Raw genomic sequence first — 25,644 nt, 5'->3', positions numbered from 1 at the left:
CGGCCATTGCACACACACATACACACACGGTAAAAGCTGGCGGCGTAACACTCTCGGCGTTGGTCGTCAGATGGCGCCCCCCGTGTGACACTTTATCGACGCCGACGAGTCGACGGATGGGCCTGGCCGACTGGCGCGGGGGCGTCGTCGTCGGCTGCCCAGCGGCACCACCGCCACCACCGCTATATAGCACCGCATATACATACGTACATACATGCATATACGTACGTACACGCCGTGGCGGTGAGTTGTGCGTGTGCGCGGCGCCCGCGTACAGCCCGTGACGTCCGCCGACGATATAGTCGCTGAAGTCGTCGTCGCCGCCGCCCGCCTGCCGGCCCGCAGACATCACGCGCGCGCGCGCGCGCGGCGCTCTCCTTATAGACGGTTTGTACGCTGCGCCCGTGTGCGTGTGCCCGTGAGCGTGCGCCCGCTCGTGTTGGAGTGTGTGTACGCTTTTGCGTGTGCGCGCGTGCGGTCCCGTGTGTCCGTGTGCGTGTGCTTGCGCTGGCGCGTGCGGGAGTGTGCGAGAGTGTGACGCGCGCGATAATCCAACGACGGATACCACGACGGTGCTCTCGTCCTGTGTTAGTCGTGCCGCGACGATGGAATACGGGCCAGAAATAACGTGATTATCCGCGCGGCCCCGTGGGCGATCGCAGTCGCGTTTTATACCGTTATACATTATTTATCATTTATTATTTTCCGCGTTGTATTATTTTCGTTTCGTTACAATAAGTCTGCCGGCACTCCCGCTGCAATAGCGCCCCCCCGCGTGTGTGCGCGCCGTATTTTCCACGGCCTCCTCGTCCTCGTCGTTGTCGGCGGCGGATCGCTACACCGCCGCGCACCAGAGACCATCGGCTGCGGCACCGCGCGACACGCGTCGCCGTAGTGTTAATCTGCACGAGCGTCGGCCGCTGTGCCGATCGCACGCGGCGGCGGTGGTCGTGGCGTTGTATCGCGCTCGCAGCTGATCGTATTATTATTATATCGTCATAATAATATCATCGCGTGGCATAATAATTCACGTAATATAATATAACGCGCAGCATCGCGTACATCGCGCCGCCCAGTGCAGGTGGCCGTGGTGGTGGTGGCGGCGGCGACATTTTTTTTCGCGCCTCGTCCGCTCGCTCGTCGTACGTACCGCGCCGCCGAACAATGTAGTAACGCATCAATCACTTCGAACACGCTAACCTCCGACAACCGGCGCCGTTTGATTGCGGTATCGTCGTCGTCGTCGTCGTCTTCGTCTTCGTCGTCCCGTGTGTCGGGACGTGTGGGTGTGTGTGCGTGCGCGGTGCGGTCGTAGTGACGTGTTTGCCGACCGGGTTTCGGCACATATAGGAAATCTGGCTGGGACGGAAGCGGCCGGGTGCCGGTGCGGGTGGCGGTGGGGAAGGCGGCGGCGGCGGCAGTGCTGTTCGCGCAATGGCGGACTGCCGAGGGCACGTATTCACCAAGAAAACCTTCCACCTACCGGCCTACTGTCACAATTGCACCAATTTATTGTGGGGCGTCGTGACGCAGGGCAATTTCTGCACAGGTTTGTCCCCCCGTGTTTGTCGCTCTCTCGCCCACTCGCTCTCTCTCTCTCTTCCCCACGCGCGTGCGAACCACCCCCACCTCAAACCTACCCCACTAAATTTCCCCTCCTGATATAAATTTCCTTGAGACACCATCCACTTTGCGGCGAGTTTCCAAACATATATATATATATATCTATATACATATTACACATATTTATCATTATTACTTTTACGACTTATGAGTATTACACGAGTGTCAGTGTTGATGGCGGTGGTGGTAGTAGCTGTGGTAGTGATAGTGGTGGTGGTGGTGGTGGTGGCGGTGCGTATTTCTACCTCAGGGATGAGATATTTTGTTTCATTTTAACAGGAGAGTCGAGAAGGGTTTGTACAATTAACACGTTTGTGGGCCTTTAAGCACCTTATGGCCATTTCTCTGAAATTTAATAGTTTGCTTATACATAAAATATGTTTACCTGTGTTTATTTACTAAACATTTTTACATTACATATTGTTTGTTCTCTATATATATACTATATAGCGCATACGCCGATTATACCACAGGTGTACTTTGTCGATTTCGTTGACCCCTATATCAACCGGTGCTTATGATTCAAAATGATAAAATAAACTCTTTTGTTGTAATTGTGTATTCCTCAGGTTGTAGAAAAATTATTTGTTAGAAACAGTATTTGGCCTTGAATGAATTGCATCCTGTTCAGTCCGTTATAAATTGACATCGACCGAAATGTTATACTCATCATTATTTATTTAATGAGAGGTTTCACTTCAAATTCTATAGTAATGTCCAATATTTCGGCCAATACTCTTTTGCTTTAATACTGATAGATTTTTGTAAGTCCAAGTATATTAATCTTATAGCTTAATGTTTCGATTACTATTTCGGTCCCCTTGCAATCAAATATATGTGAGTGTTGAGTTTAATACACGAATTCTATACTTTCAAAAAATTAGAATTGTTGAATTAAAATGATAACAAGTTAATCATACTTATGTGGTGTATGTTAAACCAAACAAATTAAATACAATGTAATGTATATTGTAAAAGATAAACACCACAGTCAATCGGCTTTTTTCTTTTGTATATTTTGTTATTAATCATATAAATACACATGTAGGTACCTATATAAAATGTTGTTTAATGCACGGTAATTATTGTAGTAGCTATGACCTATTTGGTCTTGTCGACGTCACTGAAAAGTTTTAACATTGATCTGCGGTTGAGTGGCCGATAGAACGATGAGAGAAAGACAAACAAAATATAACGATATAATATACTCAACACGCTTTATTTGAAAAATTTATTTTTCTACCGATCTTTACAACCAGTGTTTAATGTCTAAAAGTGTTTAGATTAAACTGAAAAAAATAAATTTAGAAATAAATAAATTAAAATTAAACTAGTGTATAAAAAAAATTAATTCAATTATGCTAAATAAATAGAATATAATTAGAATAAATACCAGTTGGTTTCTATGATCAAAAATATATTTTTTTAAATTTAAAAATATAAAAATAAATTCTAAAAGTTTTCACATTGTATCAATTGGAAAACGATGAAATGGTATCAACAAACTAATATCCAGTGTAACATATTATATAAATAAATTTAGTCAATAAATATGTATTAAAACATTTTATTATATAATAACGATATGAACACATTTTATAAAATAAAATACATAAATAATTTGTACTTATACGCGCAGGGTATAATAAAAACTAATAAAAAAAAATATTTATTTATAAATATTATGATATATCACAGCAACAACCATAACCTCAACTTGAAACAATTTACCTTTAACGAATATAATTTGTACTAGGTACCTTTTATAATTTCCTACATATAAGGAATTATTATTAAACGGCGTTCTGTGTATGCAATAAAAGTACATATTAATTATAGTGCTTGTTCCCGGTGACTTTTTTTCGATTGTATTTCATTTCGAAATCCTTATTGTTAAAATGTGCTTATGAACGTAAGTTTATTTTTCTACTTAAATACATTTTTTCACCGTAAACGTGTTGTGTTTCCAACACTGTTAGCAAATATCTTCGTGACGTCAAAAGCAAAAACTTGCTCAATCCGTATTCCCGGTGCACTATAATCCCTATGGGACTTGCCCCCCGAACAATTTTACTCTCTTACAAAACGCCCATAACTATTATTATAATTCCCCTTCTATAAAAATGTATATGTAATATTATAACTATGGATAGATGTATTTAATAAATTGGAGTTAAAAAAATAATTTTACCCAAGAGTACAAACAACCTGTACATGACAGGACACGAACTTCCGAAAGTAATTGAAATCTAATTTAAAATTATATGGAATCTAGTATTATGATTAAAATTTATTTATAGATGTATTTTTTTTAATATACATAGTACAATCCCAAAGGATTCCAAGTAAATTGAAACATTAATAATATTAATGATTATGATTAAAGTTTAAAATAATGTGAATTTTAATGTAATATCCAACTGTGATTGTTTTATTATTTAAAATATTTGAAAAATATCTTTTCTATACTTATTTATTTTATTATAATAAACAATAAAAACTTTTATGAGCAGCAGTAAACATTTAAATGTTTGTAGTATGACTATAGTCTATAACTAAGATAAAATGTAAAATAAATATTATAAGATTAATAATACAATTATGTACAGACATTTAAATGTGTAAGTACCTTAATGAAAAACGAAAGTAAGGCTTTGATATTTATTGCAACGTAATACATGTGAATATTTTAATAAACATAAATTGACATATACGACTACTAAACTTTCTATAAGAATTCCGTAGTTAATGTTAGTTTTAAATAAATCGATAGATAATACAAAATATAATTGGCAGTTACAATAGCACAATGTATATTGGTCAAAATGTATCAAAAAATCTTATAAAAGAAAAAAATAAACAAAGCCCAACACAATTTAGTTAATGTTTACACAAGTTGTAGAACAAAATATAAAATATAATAAAAAAAAAATTAACAAATTAAAAATATATTATTGTATGTTATAGATTTTATACAAATAATTAGCTAGCGAAGTGTACATTAAATGACATTAAGTAGGTAGTATCATTCATTACCTCTTTCAGAGCCATTTTCATTGATAAATAGTAATTTTTTAACTTTTTAATACTCAAAACTTGTATATAAATTAAACACATTTTATGAGTCAGATTATTTTACAAATATTTTTATGCAGATGGATAATAAATTACATATATAATTTATACTTTTAGCGTATTACTTGACGTAATTGTTTTTTTTAAATTATTTCTTATTTACTTAATTAGGTACAAAATTGTACAATGTATTAAATGTTTACAATGAATATTTTTCAATTTAATATATTATATTTAAATTGGTATGAAGAAATTAACTTTCGTTAATGTTATTTTGTTGATTTTAACTCGTGAGCATTGAATAAAAAAGTTAGTAGGTAGAGTGACATCTTATAACTGCCAATAGCACTCAGAAACTAAGGAAACAAAATTCTGTACAATTTTAAGTGAATATTAAAAAAATATATATTTATTTGATTTACTATTTAAAAATAATGATTTTTATGTATTGGTTAACTTATTTTCTTTAATTTGCGGCTTTGAGAAATTTATGTGAAAAAAAAATGTCAAATTTATGTATAATTTATAATTGAATTAATTAAAAACGTAGATATTTAAAAAACCTACAAACGTGTTGGTTTTAATCCTGTTGATATTATTGTGTAAACTGTAGATTGCTTACAGCCTTTGATTTTTTTGCTTTTTAATGTTTCAGTATGTAATTATATAGCTCACGAAAGTTGCCTAAAAAAACCCGGCATTTCACCTTGCCATAGTCTAGCAGCTAGTTTAATTAAGGTAGGTAACACTATATATACCTCATAAAATAGTTAAATTTTAGTTTGGTATCTATATTTTTTATTTTATCATTAGAATCCAGTATCACATTGTTGGTCCGAACCAGTAAGAATTAGAAACCAAAGATGTTGTAACGTTTGTCGAAAAAGAATCGATGGTCGTACATTTAGCGTTACATGTGAAAGTAAGTATGCCTAGATTATCCTTATATCATATTATAAGATGATTAAATCAAAAATACTAGAATAATATTTGCGTATTAAAATTAACTCCTCTAAAAATACCTCAAATTTTTTTTGATACGTTTATCAATTAATTTTTATAGATGAATAATAGTTTAGAATGTATATTTTATTTTAGTTATGAATTAATTAATCTAAGTTTTACTTAAAAATCAAAAATGTTCTTGTTATTTATTTATTTTAAAGAAACAATATTTTTTGCTTTGCTATAATTTATTCTGAATAATATAAACAAATTGTACCTCATATACATATTTTTCCATTTTGTGATTTCTATGATAAGAAAAAAATTTATAATATAATATGTAATCTTTTTATTTTAATTGATAAAACAACTGAATAAACTTAGGAATTTAAAAGAAGGCAGTGACCTTTTAAAACATAAAACTACCTTATAATATATTATATTAATACCGAATAGAAAAACATACAAAATATATCATAGAATAAATAAAATGTCTATAGAAAAATGTGCTGTAAAAAGAAATTCAAAAATTATTTCATATCATATTTTCTAAACAAAAATGTAAATTTATATCATTATAATACTTTTTTAAATTTATAAATACCGCCTCTTACTTAATAGTTATAAAAGTTCTGAAGATTTACATCCATTATATTATATTATTATAAAGTTTAAAAATATATAACACTGTTACAGTTTGTCATTACTATACCCATGTCGATTGTATACCATCGGCAGTGGCCGATTGCAAAGAAACAGCTACTTATCATCCCGGGAAGTTGTTGGATTCCGTGCATCATGAACACCATTGGAGAGAAGGAAATCTTAGACCTGGTGCAGTGTGCTACGCTTGTGCCAAACCGTGCTGGACTACCGATTGTCTGGCAGGATTCCGATGTGAATGGTGTGGTATAACGGTAAGTGAATTGTAGCAGAAATTAATTTATTAATCTATATGTGCACAAGTGCATAAGTATAATAATAATTGAAATTCTAGATACATTTGTTTCAATGTATAGGGCAGCTATTTTATAAAAAAGATAATTTTAATTATACGATAATATTATTATATTAATAATATATCTTTACAAGATATGAATAATGAATATTATCATGTTTGACGTGATGACATGAGTTATATTACAGATTATTATATATTATATTTGATATTTGTTGTGTTAATTAATTAATTAAACCCAAAAGATATAGTTTATCATATTTAAAATTTAACAACATAAGAATCATATAAAAAGTTCTAGAACTTTAAATAGCAAACAAATTAACAATAATACAAAATTAGTGCTAAAAAATAATACATGTAAATACAATATACGTTTTAAAATTTAAATATAAATTAATTAAAATTATTTTTTAGTAAAAATATATATATTATCATAGATTAATACTTAAAAAATAATGTTTTCCAAATTTGTAATTTGACACTTTTTGGCAATTAAAATTTAGTTTAACATTAAACTTAACGAATATCTACAAAAAATATTTTATTTTTTATATTAGTTTAAGTTTTATTTCTTATTTTATACATTTTAAATTATTTTCTTTCTTCACATATTATATAATATACGTAGTAAGTACATATTTTTTATTTATATATATATAATATAATATATGATCTTAAAGATTTTTCCTTAATTTATTTTATAACAATTATTAATAAGTACATTTTAAGCATTGAGTAAATAAGTAAATTTAAATTCAGAAAGCAACGATGAGAAATCATAATTACTAATTTCAAACATGTCTATTATAGTTTTAAAATAATAAAAAAAAATATATTTTTATTTATATTTTTGGGGTTTTAGTAAACCAGATAATATCTTGGATCAACAAGAATATAAGGTACTAGGTCGATTGTTAGTATAGGTAATATAGGTGGTACATGTTCAAAAATAAAAGTAACTTATTCATTTAATAAATACTAATCACTTTAGTGTACAGTATATTATATACTTAGATACTACTTGATTACATAAATTAATTTATTATATAAAAATATTTTAATTACACAATTTACTTATTATTATCAAAAAATCTATTTAGACTTAAATTGTATTAATGTACATAATATGCCATACGTTTTCTTTCTAAATGTACAGGCTCATGCAACATGTCGTAGTCAAATACCTTACGAATGTGATTTCGGTATACTGGGTCCAATATATTTACCACCACACGCAGTTAGCATTCCACGGACTGAAGTGCCAATGGAGTCAATTATTGGTGTACAAGTGCGAAGAAAAGAAAAAGCTACTCGTAAGATGGATTCGAAAATAATAATAATGATAATAAATTAACTGATAGTTATTATGTTTATTAGCTCGAAGTATTTCAATTGAATTTAATAGTGGTGAAAGTAAAACTAAAGACATTGAAGAGGAGGAAATGTATGAACTTGAAAAATCTAAAGAAGATAAAAATGAAGGTATAATATTACAGGCCCCTCTTCATTTCTAGGTTGTAACCTATACTAAATATTTTTGCGGGCCCTATACAAATCTTCCAATAATAAAATGTTCCATAAATTATTAATTCATCGAGAATTTTGAGAATAATAATGTATTTTTTATTACAAGTTACAATATTATTTAAATAATTCAGATTCGAATGATTCAGTCAAAAAAAAGCAGTACAGTGCAATATACTGATCAATTCTAGCCTATAGGAGTTAAGTAGTAGATATATAAATCTAATAATTTTAATCAAAAATAGTTATAATTCATTACAAGCAATGTAGATGTCCCATATACGATAATTTTTAGGTTAATTCACATATCAAAATTTTAAAAATGACAAATTTCAACGGACTCCTAAAATATTCGGGCCCTATTCCAAGTTCATCCCTCTTCTGTCCCTCTTGTAGGAAACTTGGGGTACACATACATTATTAATTATACTAACTACTAAGTAGTCTAGATATATTTTATATTTAATGTTACACACGATTTTTTATGTAGAATTTGTTAAAGTATATGACGGTGACGCGTCATATCTTAAACATAGAAGTTTTACGGTGAAAGTTCCAAAAGCAGTAAAAACCGAGACGCTCATTTCTACAATACTTCAATCATTAAACATCTCTCAATCTGCAGGTAATCATTATGAATACGAGTAACATTATTATTTGTAAAATAATCTGCAACCAGCTACAAGATAAAATTGTTTTAGTGTGTAAATATAATTACATAGGTATTTGTATAAATAATGAAATAACTAAACATTTTATAAATACCTATAGTAGATGTAAAAAAAAATATTTTTTTTTAATATGAGTGAAATAATTATTTTAATTTTCAGAAGTATCTTGTATGAAAAAATATTTCATAAATTATTTTTTTCACTTCATAAAATGTTTGCCTCTTTAAAACCAGTTATTACTCTACTATCAGTCTATCACTTGTGTCGTGTATATTTCCTTCCATATTATGTCCCCCCTATACTGTAATAGCCATCTACGCTGCCCTGTTACTGCAGTAACTACAAAAATATCAAAAATGATGTTTTGATGTCATATTGTTAATGAGATTATTCTGAGTATAATTTTATAAAGGTTAAATACGCAAAAATTGACGTCTAGTGGCTTTAAATGCAACTAAAAAAAGTCGTAACTACAATACATCTACAAAAATCGTACTTTTCATAGAGAAAAACGCAGTAATTAACAATTCCTACAATTAAAAGCAGTATGCGCATTGAAATTACTGCGTTTACCGTTAGGATCAAAATATTAAATGTTTTTATTTTTTTCTAGTAATATACTAACTTTATTATTATCATTTGCCGCGCAACTGTCGTAACTTGTTTTTGTCTATCTAAGTATCTAATGATAACTTGGCATAATATTACGGAAGTAAAATGTATGTTTAATTATTATTTTTTAATATATTTATTTGAATTATTATTATTCTAAATAATTACATTTATAAATAAATTATAATTATTATGTCGGCCCCATCAAACTGAGCCAAAAAGTTATTAAACCTTGCTAAATCTAGTATAATTATTAAAGAGACAGTTAAAAATAAAACAATCAAATGTAATGCCAATATAACAATGCAAACGAATAAAGAGTCATAAAAGTCAAATGGTAGAAAAAAGGATAAATAATATGATATTGATATATTGCGTTTTATACATTGCACCACTATATGATATAATGTGAGTAATGCTAAAGAGAAAAGAAGTAACTGTAATATTATGTGAAAATTGTTAAAAATAATTTATTTATCACAAAACTAATAGCATTTTTGAATTTCTAGCATAAATTTTCATCTATTTCAGTTAAAAGGTGTACTTAAAGTTTTCAATTAATTAAAAAAAGTTCAATTTCCCAAAAATTTGATTTTTGTAGTTACTGCTTTTCCCAGTAAGGGCAGTACGTCCGGATCTTCTTCCTAAAATTTTTCCATATATATAGTTATAGTTATTATTATCAACGAGTTTCCATCCGTTTGTCAAACAGGCTCAAACCACTCAAGAGTTATACGCTCCTTATTGTACTCCGCTTATTTCTTGCATCGATAAATTATACTTTTATCGATTTCCTTACCATTTTTAATCGTTCTTAATACCATTTTTCTTTCAAAAATCCTTAGACATTTGTAACTGTGCTTTTGACAAAAACATACGTAATATACGATGTTTATACATATCCTATAATACTGCACTATAATTTTTTGGTTTTGTTAGTTATTTTAATAAATTATTTGTTTTATAATTTTAGAAAACTTTTATTTGACTGACGCGTATGGCTTAAACGAACCAATACTGGAGGACCCTAATCCAATAAATAACGTTACTAGATTAGGAGGCAAGAAGCCAGCTGTTTTTCTTCGTCTAAAGTTAGTTAATTTGATACTAGAATTTAATTTATTTACTATTTATTAAAATATTATTTTAGACAAGACAGTCACGGTGGTTTGGTAAGAGTTTATCCTGGGCGCCTACAGACTGATATACCATTTTGCGTAGTTTCTGTCGATCGACAAACTACGGCTAAAGATCTGATCGTTGAATCTTTGGCTCGTTTCGGCTTTACTTCACACAATTCAACAGACTATAGACTCAGTCAGCTTTTATTGGAACATGGAGGTATATTTCCAAGCTTCAGCAAAACGCAATTATTATTTCACTATTTTATAATTTATTTACTATTTTAAAGTGACGGAACGAGTACTAGATTTTGATGAAAAACCATTAGATATAATAAAAAATATTGGGCAAGAATCTCTTCGACAAATGGAATTAATGCGGTTCTATTTGCAACTAAAGCAAGACCCTCATGGACCTAATATTGCTTTATTTGTTGGAAATTTACCGACAAATTTATCTCAGCGAACATACGAAAATATTTTGATGACATTTTTAGGAGGAGGTAATTAATGTTAATTCTTATAACCTAATAGGGGATGGGGAAAAAATATATTTTCAAATTATGTTTTATTTTTTTATAGATTGTAGATTTGAAACTATTGGACCAATTTATTACGAATATGGTTCGTTGGTAATTATGTACAATGACACTAAAATTGCTGTAAACGCAATGTATCTTCTTAGAGGCGCAGAATATGAACACAAACATCTGTTAGTTATGCTATTGCCGAACATTGACCCAGTAATGGTACCAGCAGAAACACAACCATTATTAGTATTTGTAAATGTCAAATCAGGGGGTTGCCAAGGTTTGAGCTTGATATCTAGTTTCCGAAAGCTGCTTAATCCTTATCAAGTTTTCGATTTGGGAAACGGCGGACCACTTCCTGGGTATTACAAATATTTATTTATTAATAACAATTAAGTGTAATTTAAAATTATAGCATGATTAATTTGAAATTAAATTATTTATTTTAGGTTATTTTGGGTTATAATATTTTCATGAATATATTTTTACAATTATTTGCATACTTTATTTTAGATTCTGAGCGGAACGATAGAATGTATTGATTTTACAATAATGTATGTTTTTTGTGTGTCTGTCATCCTCTTTAAGACAGTAAAAAATCTTCAATTTTTCATCTGGGGTAAAGAGGAAATTTCTGGTATAAAATTGGATTTAGTTGATACTTAAAAATTCCAGTACTTTAAAAAATAAAACGAGGATAAACCCAAAAAAAATTAAGAAAAACCTAGGAGTAAAATTAGTTTTTGATAAAATGAATTTCTTTATTTTGTTATAATTCTGAAATGGATAACTATGAAAACTACATTTTCACCAAGTGCTTATATTATTATTTTCCATACAGTGTATAACTTTCAAAAAATGTAGACTCCTTTTAACTACCTACTAAGTACTAATAATCTAATCAATGCAATGTTTTCAGAAAAAATTTGATCAACTTACTCTAATACTACTGATAAAATAAATTACCAATAGTAATATAAAAAAAATGTGAAATATTCTTAGTGACATATTAGACTGAAAACTCATCTCCGCTCAGAATCGTTTTTCGTATACACCATTGAATTCAAATTCAACAGAATATCCATTATTTATTGCTGGTGGTTCACCAACCTTTTTAAATATTTATTTATTATATGACCTAATATTGTAATTTGTTATAATACATAGCTGAATCCTCTGTAGTTTGTATTCATCATTATAAAATAAACATAAATAAACTGTGTCGATAATATATTGTTCACGGTAATAAAATATTACTAATTATATAACAAAATTATTTTATCACCATATAAAGCTAATGCACATTATTCAATTTGATTATGTGTTGGTTCATAAATAATTTATAAGACTAATAAATTAAAAAATTAGGATTTGACTAAATAATAATAGATTAAATAATATATTTTGTATCCTAGTCATAAAAATTTTATTTTTAGGTTGTATGTGTTCAGACATATTAGAGATTACAAAATCTTAGTTTGTGGTGGCGATGGTACGATTGGCTGGGTGCTTCAGTGTTTGGATAACGTAGGCCAAGACAGTGAATGTTCATCACCGCCATGTGCTATTGTTCCATTAGGAACTGGCAATGATTTAGCTCGTGTACTTAAATGGGGAGCCGGGTACAATGGTTCGGACGAACCTATACATTTATTAGAGGATGTCATTGAAGCAGAAAAAATTAGATTAGATAGATGGACAGTGGTTATTCACCATGAAGATAGAGCGGATGGTCGACCAATTCATGTGCCTAATTCAGTTGGTAAGTTTATACGTATATTATAGGTGTATAATATGTATGACGTATATATAATATGTATTATATTAATATATTTGTTATTAATTGTATTATAGGAATGAGTGAAGATAACACTCAAATTTTTGTTATGAATAATTATTTTGGCATTGGCATTGATGCTGATTTATGCCTTGCCTTTCATAAAGCTCGAGAAAAAAATCCAGAAAGATTTAATAGCCGGTAAGCATTTTTCTACACGATCAACTACGTATACTGACATGAAATATAGTTTAAAACTATTTTAAATTCTTATAATTAATATGACTTAAAAATCAAAATGGTTTACTTTACGTATAAGCTAAATTAACTATTATGGTATTTAATACTTAAAACAATTTGGCATTTATTAATATACTATACTCCTTTAGTACAATTTACAATTATATTTCAGAGTGAAAACAGTCTTCTAGTGTAGTTTATACTTAATATTTCCCTTAAGTCACATACTCACATAACATATTATATCTATTTTAATATGATTTTTTATAATCTCCCTGCACTTAACTAAATAACAAAAATTTATTATTTAAATGCATCAAATCAATACCTAATTTTTGGTGGCCGATGAACTTCTTAGTCTTTTAAAAAATATATTTTTTACACGATCACCACTTGTTTTTGACCAAATTAGTTATTTACAATAAACTTTATATAACTTATATACTATGCAATAATATACATATATATTAAATAATAATCTTTATAGTGTGTATCTATAAGTTACTTGAAAAGTTAATGATATATTTAAAAAAAATCTCAAATTTTACCGGATTTTTTTTTCAAACATATTTTGATTTAGATACTCGCTATATTCATCACAATTAAGTTAATGTTTTTTTTTTTTTGTATTAATTCATATACTTATGCAAAATTATCATCTGTTCACTATTCAAACTTTATCAGATTAATAATATACAATTCGATAACATATTGTACTTTCAACTTTGACACCGGAATAATAAACCAGTGTACCTATACAATAAATAACGATTCTAAGCGGAGGTGGTTTAAATTTTTTGGTAACTAAGGTTACCAATTTTAACAACTATTCGTATGTTTGTATTGATTTTATGATGTATGTTGTTTTATTTTGTTTTCTCTCTGAAGACACTTTATCATATAGAAAAAATTCTCCAATTTTTGTGTGAGATTTCTATAGTAACAAATTAGGTATAATTTAGACCGCTCAGTGGATTCTTTAAGAGCTAAAAATTGAAAATTGTCAATATTTTATTAAATCATCAGGAAAATAAATTACTAATATTTGTTAAAATCGTAATATTGTTTTAAAAATAATTGTTTGGTAATATTGGTTACCAAAAAGTTACTGTCTTCGCTCAGAATCGTTTTTCATCGTTTACAATGAATGATTATTGAATTTAAATTTAACATATCCATTACAATGACCTAATTAATGAAAAGATGCACTCGACACCTGCTGTACAATACTACAACAGAAAGGTTTCCTATTTAATGTTTTTTTTTTGTTTTTTCTGATTATTTTAAAAAGTACTGTGAGATTTCTACTTTTGACTCATCAAAGTTCAAGCTAGATCCAATAATATTTTACCAGAAATCGATCACATACTATACATTGCAATTCAAGTCGTATAGTAGTTATGACATCATCAGTACATTCAAAATATGTGATCACTTACCAGTAATAACATTTTAAACCAGAATTCCATACTTTTAATTCAATACAAATAAAAAGTTAACCATATTTAGTTCTATTCATGCTATTAGTATTATTTGTATTCAAATTTTACTATTTTATTTTTGACTTACCTAAATGTTAATAATTTTAATATAAATGCTATATGTGCCATATAAATTATTTTAAAAATATTCAAGTATCTTAAAGTTTTTTATGTTTAAATAATAATTTAACTTATTGTATAATTATTTTTAATATAATTTTGTAACAACTAGCATGGGCATCATTCATTTGGGCGAATAATCCAAAATTTACCTGAGTAGAGCATGTATAATTTGGGCGAGAAATTAACCGATCGTTTAGGGCCTAAGCTTTATGCTAATTTATAAATTATTAAATAATAGGGAAGTAACATATTTATCTATATAATAATTTTTATATTTGTATTTACTATTACAACGTCTTCAACTCAATATTATTATTATATTTATATTTATATTTATTATTATTCGGTGATAACTATTTTAAAGTGTCAAAACCAATTTACAAATATAGATAGTGTCGATAGTGAACAATAATTTGTTAGATTGTACTAAGACAGAGACAAAACGGGCATATATTTTAAAATATTTAGTCCAATATACTATATATATTAATAAAATGTAAAAAATTATAATAACTAAATAATAATTCAAAATTCAAATGTATATTCTAATTAATACGTCGTGTATGTAAATATTTTATAAAATGTATTGTTTAAATTGACAATTTTATAAAACTAATTTAACTTCGCTAAATAAATATTTTTACAACAAAAAGTTTTCTTACCAGTTAGAGTTAACTGAGAGTCCTAACTCCTAAGTCTCTATAAATGGGAAGGAAAACGTATATATAAAGTCTATGGAAATTTCATAAATATCTCGGCTCGCCCAAACGATGTATTAGATAAATAAGTTAAGGTTCCGTGTAAATTTCAACCAAACGATATGTTATTTTGGATTATTCACCCAAATGAAAGCCGCCCACCTGCATATTATCTATATTTTTATATTTATTTAAATTCATTAGAATATTTTTTTACCATTACCTAATATTTAAAGTCTAAACGTTAACATTTATTTATTATAGAATCGGTAACAAGATTGAATACTTAAACGTTGGATTACGTAAAATAATTCATCCACCTTGTAAAAATCTTCAACACGGAGTTCGCCTGGAAGTAGATGGAAAATTAGTAGTGCTTCCTCAACTCGAAGGACTTATTATTTTAAATATTTTGAGGTTTTTAATTCTTAATATTACTTTAAAAACAAACAATAATACTTGTTATTTGTTTTTAGTTGGGGGTCAGGAGCTAAACCATGGGGACGAAATTGCAATGAAGAACAATTTTCTACTCCAAATCACTGGGATGGAATGCTAGAGGTTGTAGCTGTCTCTGGAGTAGTTCATTTAGGACAGATCCAAACAGGGCTTAGATATGCTAAACGAATTTCCCAGGTATGTTTTATAATTATTTTATTTTATTTTATCTGAAATTTAATAATTTTTTTCAGGGTGGACACGTTAAAATTCATTTAACTAATGAAGTTCCCGTACAAATTGATGGTGAACCTTGGGTCCAAGGACCTGGTGAATTAGTAATTCTTAAATCTGCTTTAAAAGTATGTCATATAATAATAGGTTTAACCTAAAATAATAAATAATTATTTATATTCGTACTTTGTGTATAACGAATATATAATATAAACTATCTTTATTCAAAGTCATTTTTGATAAATTTTAGCTAAGTTGGTAAAATTTTAATTTAGTTAAATCAATACGGAAATACAACTTAAAATTAAACTACTAATATATAAAATATATACCAAATAATGATAAAAATAATTTGTTTTAGGCGACCATGCTTAAGAAAGTAAAACGTACAGAACGGAAACAAACCTCTCGGACTCGAGCTGTTAGATACATGGCTAATCTACAAGCAGTTGCATCTGTTAATGGCAGTGAGAACGAATGAATCTAAAAATTCTTAATTCCTTTCAGTAACCTATCCCTCGACAGCAAAAAATTGTCAAACTGGTTATCGAATATTATATCTGTGTTATTCATGCATTTGATCATTTTTATAGGTAACTAAAATTAAAAAAAAAAACAAAATAATTACTATAGAAACAAAACATAGCATAGGAGCTCCAGTGCTCTATTTTAAGACGATTCCTGGATATTGCTTACCGACTGTCATTTTAGTATTAATTATACTTCCCTCAGGATCCTATTTTTGAAAGTATACAAAAATTATTTGTTTACGAATCCTGTACACATTCAAATGGCGTTCGTATACGAGAATGTTATGCATATGCTTTCAAAAATAGTGACACTGTACTTAAATCAAAGTACCAACTTAATTTAAAAACTACATAGATCTGAGGAAATAAAATTAATTATATGCACAAAGCAAATAATGCTCTTTTAGAATTTTAATTGTTGCTTAAAATATTTATTATTTTTATTATTATTAAATAGGTAATTGATTAAAATAAAATTATTTAGAACCAACATTATTGGTGGCATAATCATTTGTGGGCTCAATTCGTTGTGGCGACTTCCGAGTGGTCATAATGGATCTCAAACGATTACGTCATTGATTTAAATCGTTCGTTGGTTAAGTTTTTGGTTTAAGTTTGTATATTAAGAATAATAAACAATTTTTGCTTTTTTAAACTACTATTGTTCGCAATTAATTAACTATAGGATTATAGTAATTTTATTTTTATCGATTTTCATCGAGTTATATTGTAATATTTTAATTAATGTAAAAATAAAAAAATCCCCTGTAAATTGTATTGTATTAAGTTATTATTAAATGTTCAGTGTTCCTAAATCCTATACATTCATTTTTTTTAATTTTGTGAATTTGTATACTCAAAAAATTATAGAAGATATCCGTTATTTAAGAATATCTTACAGAAATATTTATTTATTCTATGGTATTAATAAATTATGGAGTTTAGATAAATATGCTACTATATAAGTAAATATATGCATTATCTATGTATTTAATATTTTAATGTGAGCTCAATAGTTTTTCATAGTCATTTTAAAAACATTTTTTCATTATTATCTAATTATTACAGTGAATTCAATTTTTATTTTTATTTTTTGTGGTTCTAACTGATATTTTTAAACTAGTAAATAGAAATATAATGTTTTTGAATACTTTTAATCCCCAAAAGGTCAAAACATAGTCTGAACTCTGAAGTATGAATACGGCAAGGCTACACTTTTTTATACTATATTAACATAAAAAATTGGACAATTAAAAAAATATGATGTTTATTGAGAAAATCGAGTTCTACAGTTGTACGGTCGTACAGACTACAAATTAATAAATAATAACTATTAAATTTAAATACCACAGTATACATTTTGAAAAAAATAATTCATAGACATTAAGTATGTACCTACTGAACACGTTAAAAAATAATTTGGATGTGCTGAAACTTGAAACAGTAATATACGTGTGGAAATTGATACTTAAGTAGGTATTAGATAGTACAGACTACAGATATTAAGATATATATATACCATGGTATTATACTTAAAAGTTAAAAGTCCGACGAAATGTGAAATTGGAACTTGTGTTTAGTTTACTTACAATGAAATTTTCACACACAGATGACAGATGACACAGACTGAGTTTTTGCAAAATAACCTAACTACTATTCAAATAAATTCACTTTTAAAATTAAAGAAAGTTAAGTAGTAAGTAAAGATAATGTGTGTAATAAATTTGTAATTTACGACTTTTGAATTAAAGTGATAATCTATAACATAATATAATATGGTTAGTCCTTAGACCTAAGCAAATATTATTAGGCAACTATTAAATTTGGGACTTTTATTCCGTCGGACTTTTTTTACCGGACTTTAGTTCGGGGATTCATAGACCATACTACCATAGAGTAGGTATCGGATTGGCCTCAGGAAACTTAAAACCCCGAACTGCTAAATATCACCACTCACGCTTAATGAGTATAAGTAATTAAAAAACTTCTGTTTTCAAATGGACATTGGACATCCCAACGGACCCAACATGTTTTACAGTTTTACTATATTTCTCATGAAGAATAGCATAAAATATAAATTAAAGTACGGCGGTGTACGTTTCATAGATGATAAAAACAGTTTAGTTTGGTTACACTGTCAGCAACAAGTTGTAGATTAGTGAGCACATCAATTGTTGATAACCTAGAACTATGACCGATGTAAACAAAACAATTCAGACAAAACAATACTCCACCCAGTTATATTTAAAAATTCCTACACCTGTAAACGACGAATTTTCCAGTTACATTTAATGTTACATAGTAACATAAATAATTAACATCGTCGACAATCGTGATCATTATTCATTATGATTTTTTCGTTTAATTAATCGTCCAATTATTGCGTTTCGTTTTCTATTAATTTTTTTTTTCTTTAAAACATTGTTTTTTTTTAAATGTGTGTTAAAGTCCGAAAAAGTGCTTAAACAAAAAAAAATATGTTTCGCTTGATGTATTTGTTGTTTATGTTCGTCTGTTGGACGAACGCCCAGTACGAATGGCAACCTAAAGATGCTGTGGATGAAATTCGGCTTAAGTTAGACAAAATAAATTCTGAAAACTGCGGTTTTCAACCATTGAGTGAGATATATTTACCCGAAGATACCGTGTCGCATATACCGGATATAAAAGATGTCGTGATCAATCCTGTATTCCCCAATCGTACGGCTTTGCTGCATTTAAGCAACATGGCATTAAATAGAGGATTTTTCTTTAGTTATATATCACAAGCCAGATTTATAAGACCAGCAATCAATGATACATACGATCCAGGTATGATGTATTATTTCTTATCGACAGTTGCTGATGTGTCAGCTAATTCTCACATTAACGCCAGTGCTATATATTTTGCACCAAACATGTCTTATTCCCCATCTTACAGAGGATTTTTCAATAAGACATTTCCGTATTTTGCTCCCAGGACATTTCGGTAATTAATTCATCTATATTAAATTAATATAATATAATGGTTAGTACATTTTAATTATTGGATTTATTAATAATTAGAGCTGATGATTTTAATGATCCTATACATTTGGAAAAAATGTCAACCTTAAATACGTTTACTGTCAGAGATTTGGGTGCATTTTCTAATGAAAGTCTTACAAAAGATTATACATCAAAACATTATGGAACTAATGAATGGTAATTACTTATTTGTTTTAATCTTTGAATGATTATGTATTAATTAAAAACAATATTTTAGGTATTCAAAATGGCTTCCTGATAATGTTGTTGGGCGCCATGATACTAAGACTACTTACCAGGTAGAAATTCGTTATGCCAATAACACAAATGAAACACACACATTCCATGGACCACCTGGTAATATTTAATATTTTTAACTATTTTATTCAGTATTGTAATATTTCAATGTTAATATAATATTTTTGTGCATTAGGGGCTGATGATATTCCTGGTCCAATCAAATGGACAAGACCATATTTTGATTGTGGACGTAGTAACAAATGGTTAGTAGCAGCTGTTGTACCAATTGCTGACATATATCCTCGACATACTGGATTTCGACATGTTGAATACCCTACGTAAGTTATTTTTTGAAACTATTATGAAATATTAAATTAATATGTGATAATATTATGTTAATTATTTAGTTATACAGCGGTATCAGTAATAGAAATGGATTTTGAGCGAATAGATATTAATCAATGTCCTATAAGTGCAGGAAATTCTGGTCCTAATCGTTTTGCAGATACAGCAAAATGTAAAGAAGAAACTACACTAGTATGTAATTTGTAAACATAGTTAGTTATCTGTAATAACATACATATATTTATAGTGTGAACCATTGGATGGGTGGGGTTTTCGGCGAGGTGGTTATCAATGTCGATGTTTACCTGGTTATCGATTGGGAAATACAGTTCGTCGTCCATTCCTTGGAGAAATTATAGAACGGGCTACACTTGAACAATATTACAGTGGAGTATTTGACTGTAAACGGATTGGATGTATGTTATTTTAATAAAATGTAAAACCAAGTTCATTGGCTTACATAAATCTTTTTTTCATTTAAGGGCTTCAAAGTAAAATTGTTTTCCCAAGTCAAATGGATCCATATCTTCGTGAACAATATTTAGAAAAAAATTCTGAGTACAAAAACTTTACTCCAGGATTAGGATCTGTTAAAGATTCACATATTAATATCCATGAAGTTATCAATGCCATACGAGGAGTAAATCCAAATAATTGCCATAAGTAAGACATTTCATAAAACATCTAAATAGATTAAATTTTACTTTTAAATTTTTAGTTATCGAAAAGAAGACTTACAACTATTAGGTGACTATGGATTTGGAGCACATCAGCAATTTGCTAATGAAGCTAAAATGGCTGTTCGCCTTGCTAACTTTATTAGTGCATTTTTACAAGTAACTATTTTTGTATTTATAAAACATATTTTTATATATATTTACACTTCATTTTATTATACTCATACAATAAATATTTTTTTCAGATATCTGATCCAAAAGAAGTTTACTCTGGTACACGATTGGCTGACAAGCATTTATCTGAAGATCAAATGATTGGAGAAGCATTGGCTATTGTAATGGCAGATTTTAAAATATGGTCAGCTGGTATATTTTGGGATACGAATAAATTTCCCAATCGTACTTTATTTGCTCCATATGCTTATAAAACAGTAAATTATGGTCGTAAGGTCTTTGTTGAAGATTTAGCCAGATTAAACAAGTCTGGTAAGTTAATATAATTATTTCATATATAATTTAAAGAATGTAATGGTTATTCAAATATTTAGATGAAGTATATACAAATAAAGAATGGTTTACTTTTACAAAACAACGATGGTCTACTAATTTTGATAGTTTAGAAAAGTTTTATGTCAAGTTAAAATTACGATATACTGAAGAAGGAGGACATTTGAACAAATTTGAATATTATCCTACATTTTATAAGTAATAAACTATAAACAAATAAAAATACTATTTTATTATTATAACATTAAAATAAAATTTTAGAGCTGCAAATTTGGATCATGGTTATTGGTCAGCTCCTTATTATGATTGTAACGGTCCTGCAAAAGATTGGTTCATTCGTTACGCTGTTCCATTCTTTGGCTGGGATAGTCTTAAGGTTAAATTGGAATTTAAGTAAGTTCTATCTACACTGGCATTTATTGTATTAATATGTTAAGTGCTTTCCAGTAATTGGCATCCATTGCTCAATACTTAAGAGATGTTACACCTGTATGTGTTGTTCCCGTCTTACAAACATATAACAAAGCAAATTTGAGTTTAGTAAAACCTATTTTGTGTCGTTAGCTTTAATATTAGAGTAAAGTACTATGTTGCTGTATTTGTTACGATGGAGACAGCACATGCAAATATATCACCCTCTTAAGTACTGTTAAGTAATATCTGAATGGTCTTTCACGTGTTTTATGTTTATTGTACTTAATCTTATTTTTATAAAAGTTATATTTTATTATATTTTTTATTTAATATAGCACATAACACACTTAATTAGAATTTAATATTCTTAGATCATTTTTAATGAAATTTATATTTTATTTTCAGAGGAGCAATTACAGTGACTATGCCACTTTTGAATTTGGACATAAATCAGTGTCCTCAAAAATTTTATGATCCCAATGCATTTAAAGGAACACATAAATGCGATCAACGCAGTTCATACGTATGAAAATATATTAACTTTTTTCTATTATTAATATTCCAAAAAATACAGGATAAAGTATTCTTATAAAATTAGGTTTTTTCAGTTTTTATTTTTAAATTTAAATTTCTTGCTAATAATAACTTAACTTTATTTATGATGAGTTATTGATCGATGTCCAATTGTTATACATTTATTAATTTAATTATGACATAAATTTTAATATCAAAAATGTTATTAAAACACCTATGATTTTGAAAACAGATTGTTAAATTATTGAAATTAACATAAATCTGTTTTAAAATGTTAATTTTTGAACAGTATTTGCCATGTTGAACATGTTGCCTAAGTATTTTTAATTCCAGTTCCTAAAGTATTTATAATAAACAATTGGCCATTTTAAATTAAATAATTAAAATATAAATATAAATTTTAATATGGATACTTTATTCTATGTCTTAATTTATATCCATTTTTGTAATATTTAACGTAACAAAAATCATGTTTCAGTGTGTACCAATACAAGGGCGTGGTTACGACACTGGTGGTTACAAATGCGAATGTATACAAGGTTATGAATTTCCATTTGAGGAAGAAGATTTCACTTATTTTGATGGCCAAATGATGGAAGATGAATTTATGCATATGTTACATAACAATAAAACTAGGTATTTATATTTTTTATTCTCAATTAATAGATTTTAATGAGTATTCTTAACTTCTTATGGTTTTTTATAGGTATGATACTTTCAAATGTCGTATAGCTGGAGCTGCACTTCCTCTTAGTAATGTTTTTTATGTTATGGCATTAGTTTTATGTAGTTTATTAATGTGGGCTAAATAACTATTATGCAAATTAGACTGATGTGTTGTATCAAAAATATATTATTTAATTATGTTTTTAAGTTAAATGGATATTTACAAATTACTTAAAGTTATAACATTTCAATTATTTTATTTTTAATTTCAATCAATTTTGACTGAATCTCTTGTTTTGAAACTCATCAATTTGACATTAATATTCTGAGTAGAATTAAGTTTTTACACATATATGATATTTTTAAAGGATTTTTAATGTATTTTTATTTGTACTTTCTTAAAATGAATAATACTTAATTTTTAGTTATTTTTATCCTGTTTTATAACTAACAGATGCAGTGCATATGTTATGTTCAAACTAAATCCGTCCATTAAATGTGATCAAATAGTAATTTTAACTATGTAAATGTTAATAATTAAGTTTTTAATTTTTATATGATATTCTCATTAATTTCGTTGGAAACACATCAGTATTTTATTTTTTGTGAGATAATATTATAATTACTATTTTTATTATTTATATTTTGTTCATAATCATGTAAGTATTTATACAATATGTGATCTACCGTATTATAATATTATACTTTACAATTTTACTAACTTTATAAAGCTTTATACAAATAAATCATTGTTAAATTTCTTATCAATAAATCAATAAAATGTTTAAAAAATATAGTAGTATATTAAAAACAATATTGTAAAATAAATTTTAAAATTTTAAATAACACAATTTTAATTTTTGATTTTTTTTAATTGACCATAATGATTTATTTAATGTGTTACATAGTATACTGTAGATTACTTATTACGTGAATGCTATTTTATTCATCAGGATACTTAAATTACAAATAGTAATTTAGTATTGCTTAGATAAAAGATGCAAATGAATAGAATATAATTATTCTATTAAATATTAATAATTGTACCCTGATATTTATATTATTAATTGATAAAAATATATTTTGCAAACAATAATTGTTTATTAATTATTTATTAACATCCATTATTTTATTTTCAAGATCAAACAATATAAATATTGTTTTGTTTTTATTTTTACTCCTATGAAATGTTGATAGTAAATTATTATACATTATTAACTGATCATAACATCACAGATATCTTTATGAGAATATTCATAAGATAATAATGTTAAACTATTTAAAAGTTGGTGAAAAAAACACTAAACTAAATAGTAATCGTTTAAAACCATTCAAGATACAAGTCTTATTAAACTTATATTGTGAATTTTGTTATTTTCCTCTGAGATGTATATAAACAATAATTATGATTATCGTCAAATACAATATAGATAATACTGCAAATTAACAATTCCAAAACTATAAATGCAGTTATAGGCTACAATTATAATTTATTAAAAATAAATAACGGTATTATAAAGAAAAAAAAAACTTTATAACAACATAAAATTAAAGTATACACGTTTCAAATTGTAATCGTTATAAACAGCCAAGTATATCTCATACAAAAATGAGCAAATTATATGAATACATTATCTAAATTTATTGTCAACATTTGTTTACAATAATGACAAATGGATGTCAGTATGTCAAAGTTAATATGCATTTCTATAAATGCATGTTACAGAAACCTATCACAATGAAATTTTGATTTAAAAAATAAATTACATAGTATACCAAAATAAAAAAAAAATGGAATATTTAAGCTATTTCGTTTTTTTTTTCTTTTTTATCAGATAAATAATTATAGTTAATAAATCTTGAAAGTTGAATCACTTGAGCTACTTCATTTGTTGCATGGCAAGCGAACAAAAGCATATTACGCGGTTGGACTTTCCACGCAAACCTCATGAATGCCATTGAATATAAGCATAATGCTGTTGGAAACATAATAAATTATTACAAATAAAATACAAAATTAAATTAAAAATAAATTTATTACCTCCAGTCATTTTACCGCTTATTAATTCTGGATCTTTTCTAACATCCGATAGTGCTGCTATTGGTATACCCCAATTTGCTATAGGACCCCAAAAATGAGTACTACAATAATACAAAAAAGCATACTTATTATTTAAATTGCACTAATAACTAATTAAAAACAATTAAATAATTTTTACCTCATTAAATAAGTACGGAATTCCTTACTTTTGATTTGTTCAAACAATTTCTTACCCATGGAAGCCATATTATTTTGTACTTAATGATTTTAAAAAAATATGAGAAATATATGCTTTATAACTAGAAAAAGTCTTATGTTTTGAAGGTTAAACTAATGAGTGATTAGTGAAACTAATAATATTCAATTGAAAAAAAAATTTATTGGAAGTTCTAGAGGTCAACGTCTGGGTTCAGAATTAAGACCTATAGAATAAAAACTGAAAACAATTTTTTCTGTTAAAGAATGATAAGGCTTATAAGATAGATTTGTTACTTGGTGGTTGACGATAACAAATATTTTAGGTATTTAAAATTGTATTACACAATTTTACTCCATGATACGCATGATAAATGACGTCACAATTCCAAAATCTTATCAACTGAATGAACTATAATATAATTACTATATAACT

At 28.1% G+C, this 25,644-nt stretch overlaps 3 protein-coding genes across 3 annotated transcripts; 2 read left to right on the top strand and 1 right to left on the bottom strand.

Annotated features, from left to right (window-relative positions):
- Positions 1-521: 521 nt before the first annotated feature.
- On the top strand, positions 522-17,238 carry LOC113553439 (diacylglycerol kinase theta). The gene is made up of 17 exons (XM_026956773.1): positions 522-1,549; positions 5,354-5,436; positions 5,512-5,620; positions 6,340-6,560; positions 7,761-7,917; positions 7,982-8,086; positions 8,619-8,753; positions 10,385-10,502; positions 10,562-10,752; positions 10,823-11,035; positions 11,115-11,424; positions 12,499-12,824; positions 12,917-13,040; positions 15,646-15,798; positions 15,858-16,017; positions 16,074-16,181; positions 16,415-17,238. The coding sequence occupies exons 1-17, from the start codon at positions 1,435-1,437 to the stop codon at positions 16,532-16,534; spliced, it is 2,748 nt and encodes a 915-aa protein (XP_026812574.1). The 5' UTR covers positions 522-1,434; the 3' UTR covers positions 16,535-17,238.
- Positions 17,239-18,790: 1,552 nt separating this feature from the next.
- On the top strand, positions 18,791-23,582 carry LOC113560758. Its single transcript, XM_026966813.1, has 14 exons — positions 18,791-19,551; positions 19,629-19,766; positions 19,828-19,946; positions 20,023-20,167; positions 20,237-20,366; positions 20,422-20,590; positions 20,657-20,837; positions 20,893-21,010; positions 21,097-21,337; positions 21,400-21,556; positions 21,620-21,751; positions 22,178-22,295; positions 22,785-22,942; positions 23,013-23,582. The coding sequence occupies exons 1-14, from the start codon at positions 19,061-19,063 to the stop codon at positions 23,116-23,118; spliced, it is 2,403 nt and encodes an 800-aa protein (XP_026822614.1). The 5' UTR covers positions 18,791-19,060; the 3' UTR covers positions 23,119-23,582.
- Positions 23,583-24,515: 933 nt separating this feature from the next.
- LOC113548965 (mitochondrial pyruvate carrier 1) lies at positions 24,516-25,441 on the bottom strand. Its single transcript, XM_026950081.1, has 3 exons — positions 25,192-25,441; positions 25,014-25,114; positions 24,516-24,948 (listed from the first exon to the last, which is right to left on the bottom strand). Exons 1-3 carry the CDS (start codon positions 25,257-25,259, stop codon positions 24,773-24,775), a joined length of 345 nt encoding a protein of 114 aa, XP_026805882.1. The 5' UTR covers positions 25,260-25,441; the 3' UTR covers positions 24,516-24,772.
- Positions 25,442-25,644: the final 203 nt, after the last annotated feature.

This window comes from Rhopalosiphum maidis, chromosome 1 (genome assembly GCF_003676215.2).
Source record: "Rhopalosiphum maidis isolate BTI-1 chromosome 1, ASM367621v3, whole genome shotgun sequence".
In the NCBI taxonomy this organism is placed as follows: Eukaryota; Metazoa; Arthropoda; class Insecta; order Hemiptera; family Aphididae; genus Rhopalosiphum; species Rhopalosiphum maidis.
The sequence above is the reverse complement of the archived record's forward strand: the minus strand, read 5'-3'. Positions and strand labels throughout refer to the sequence as shown.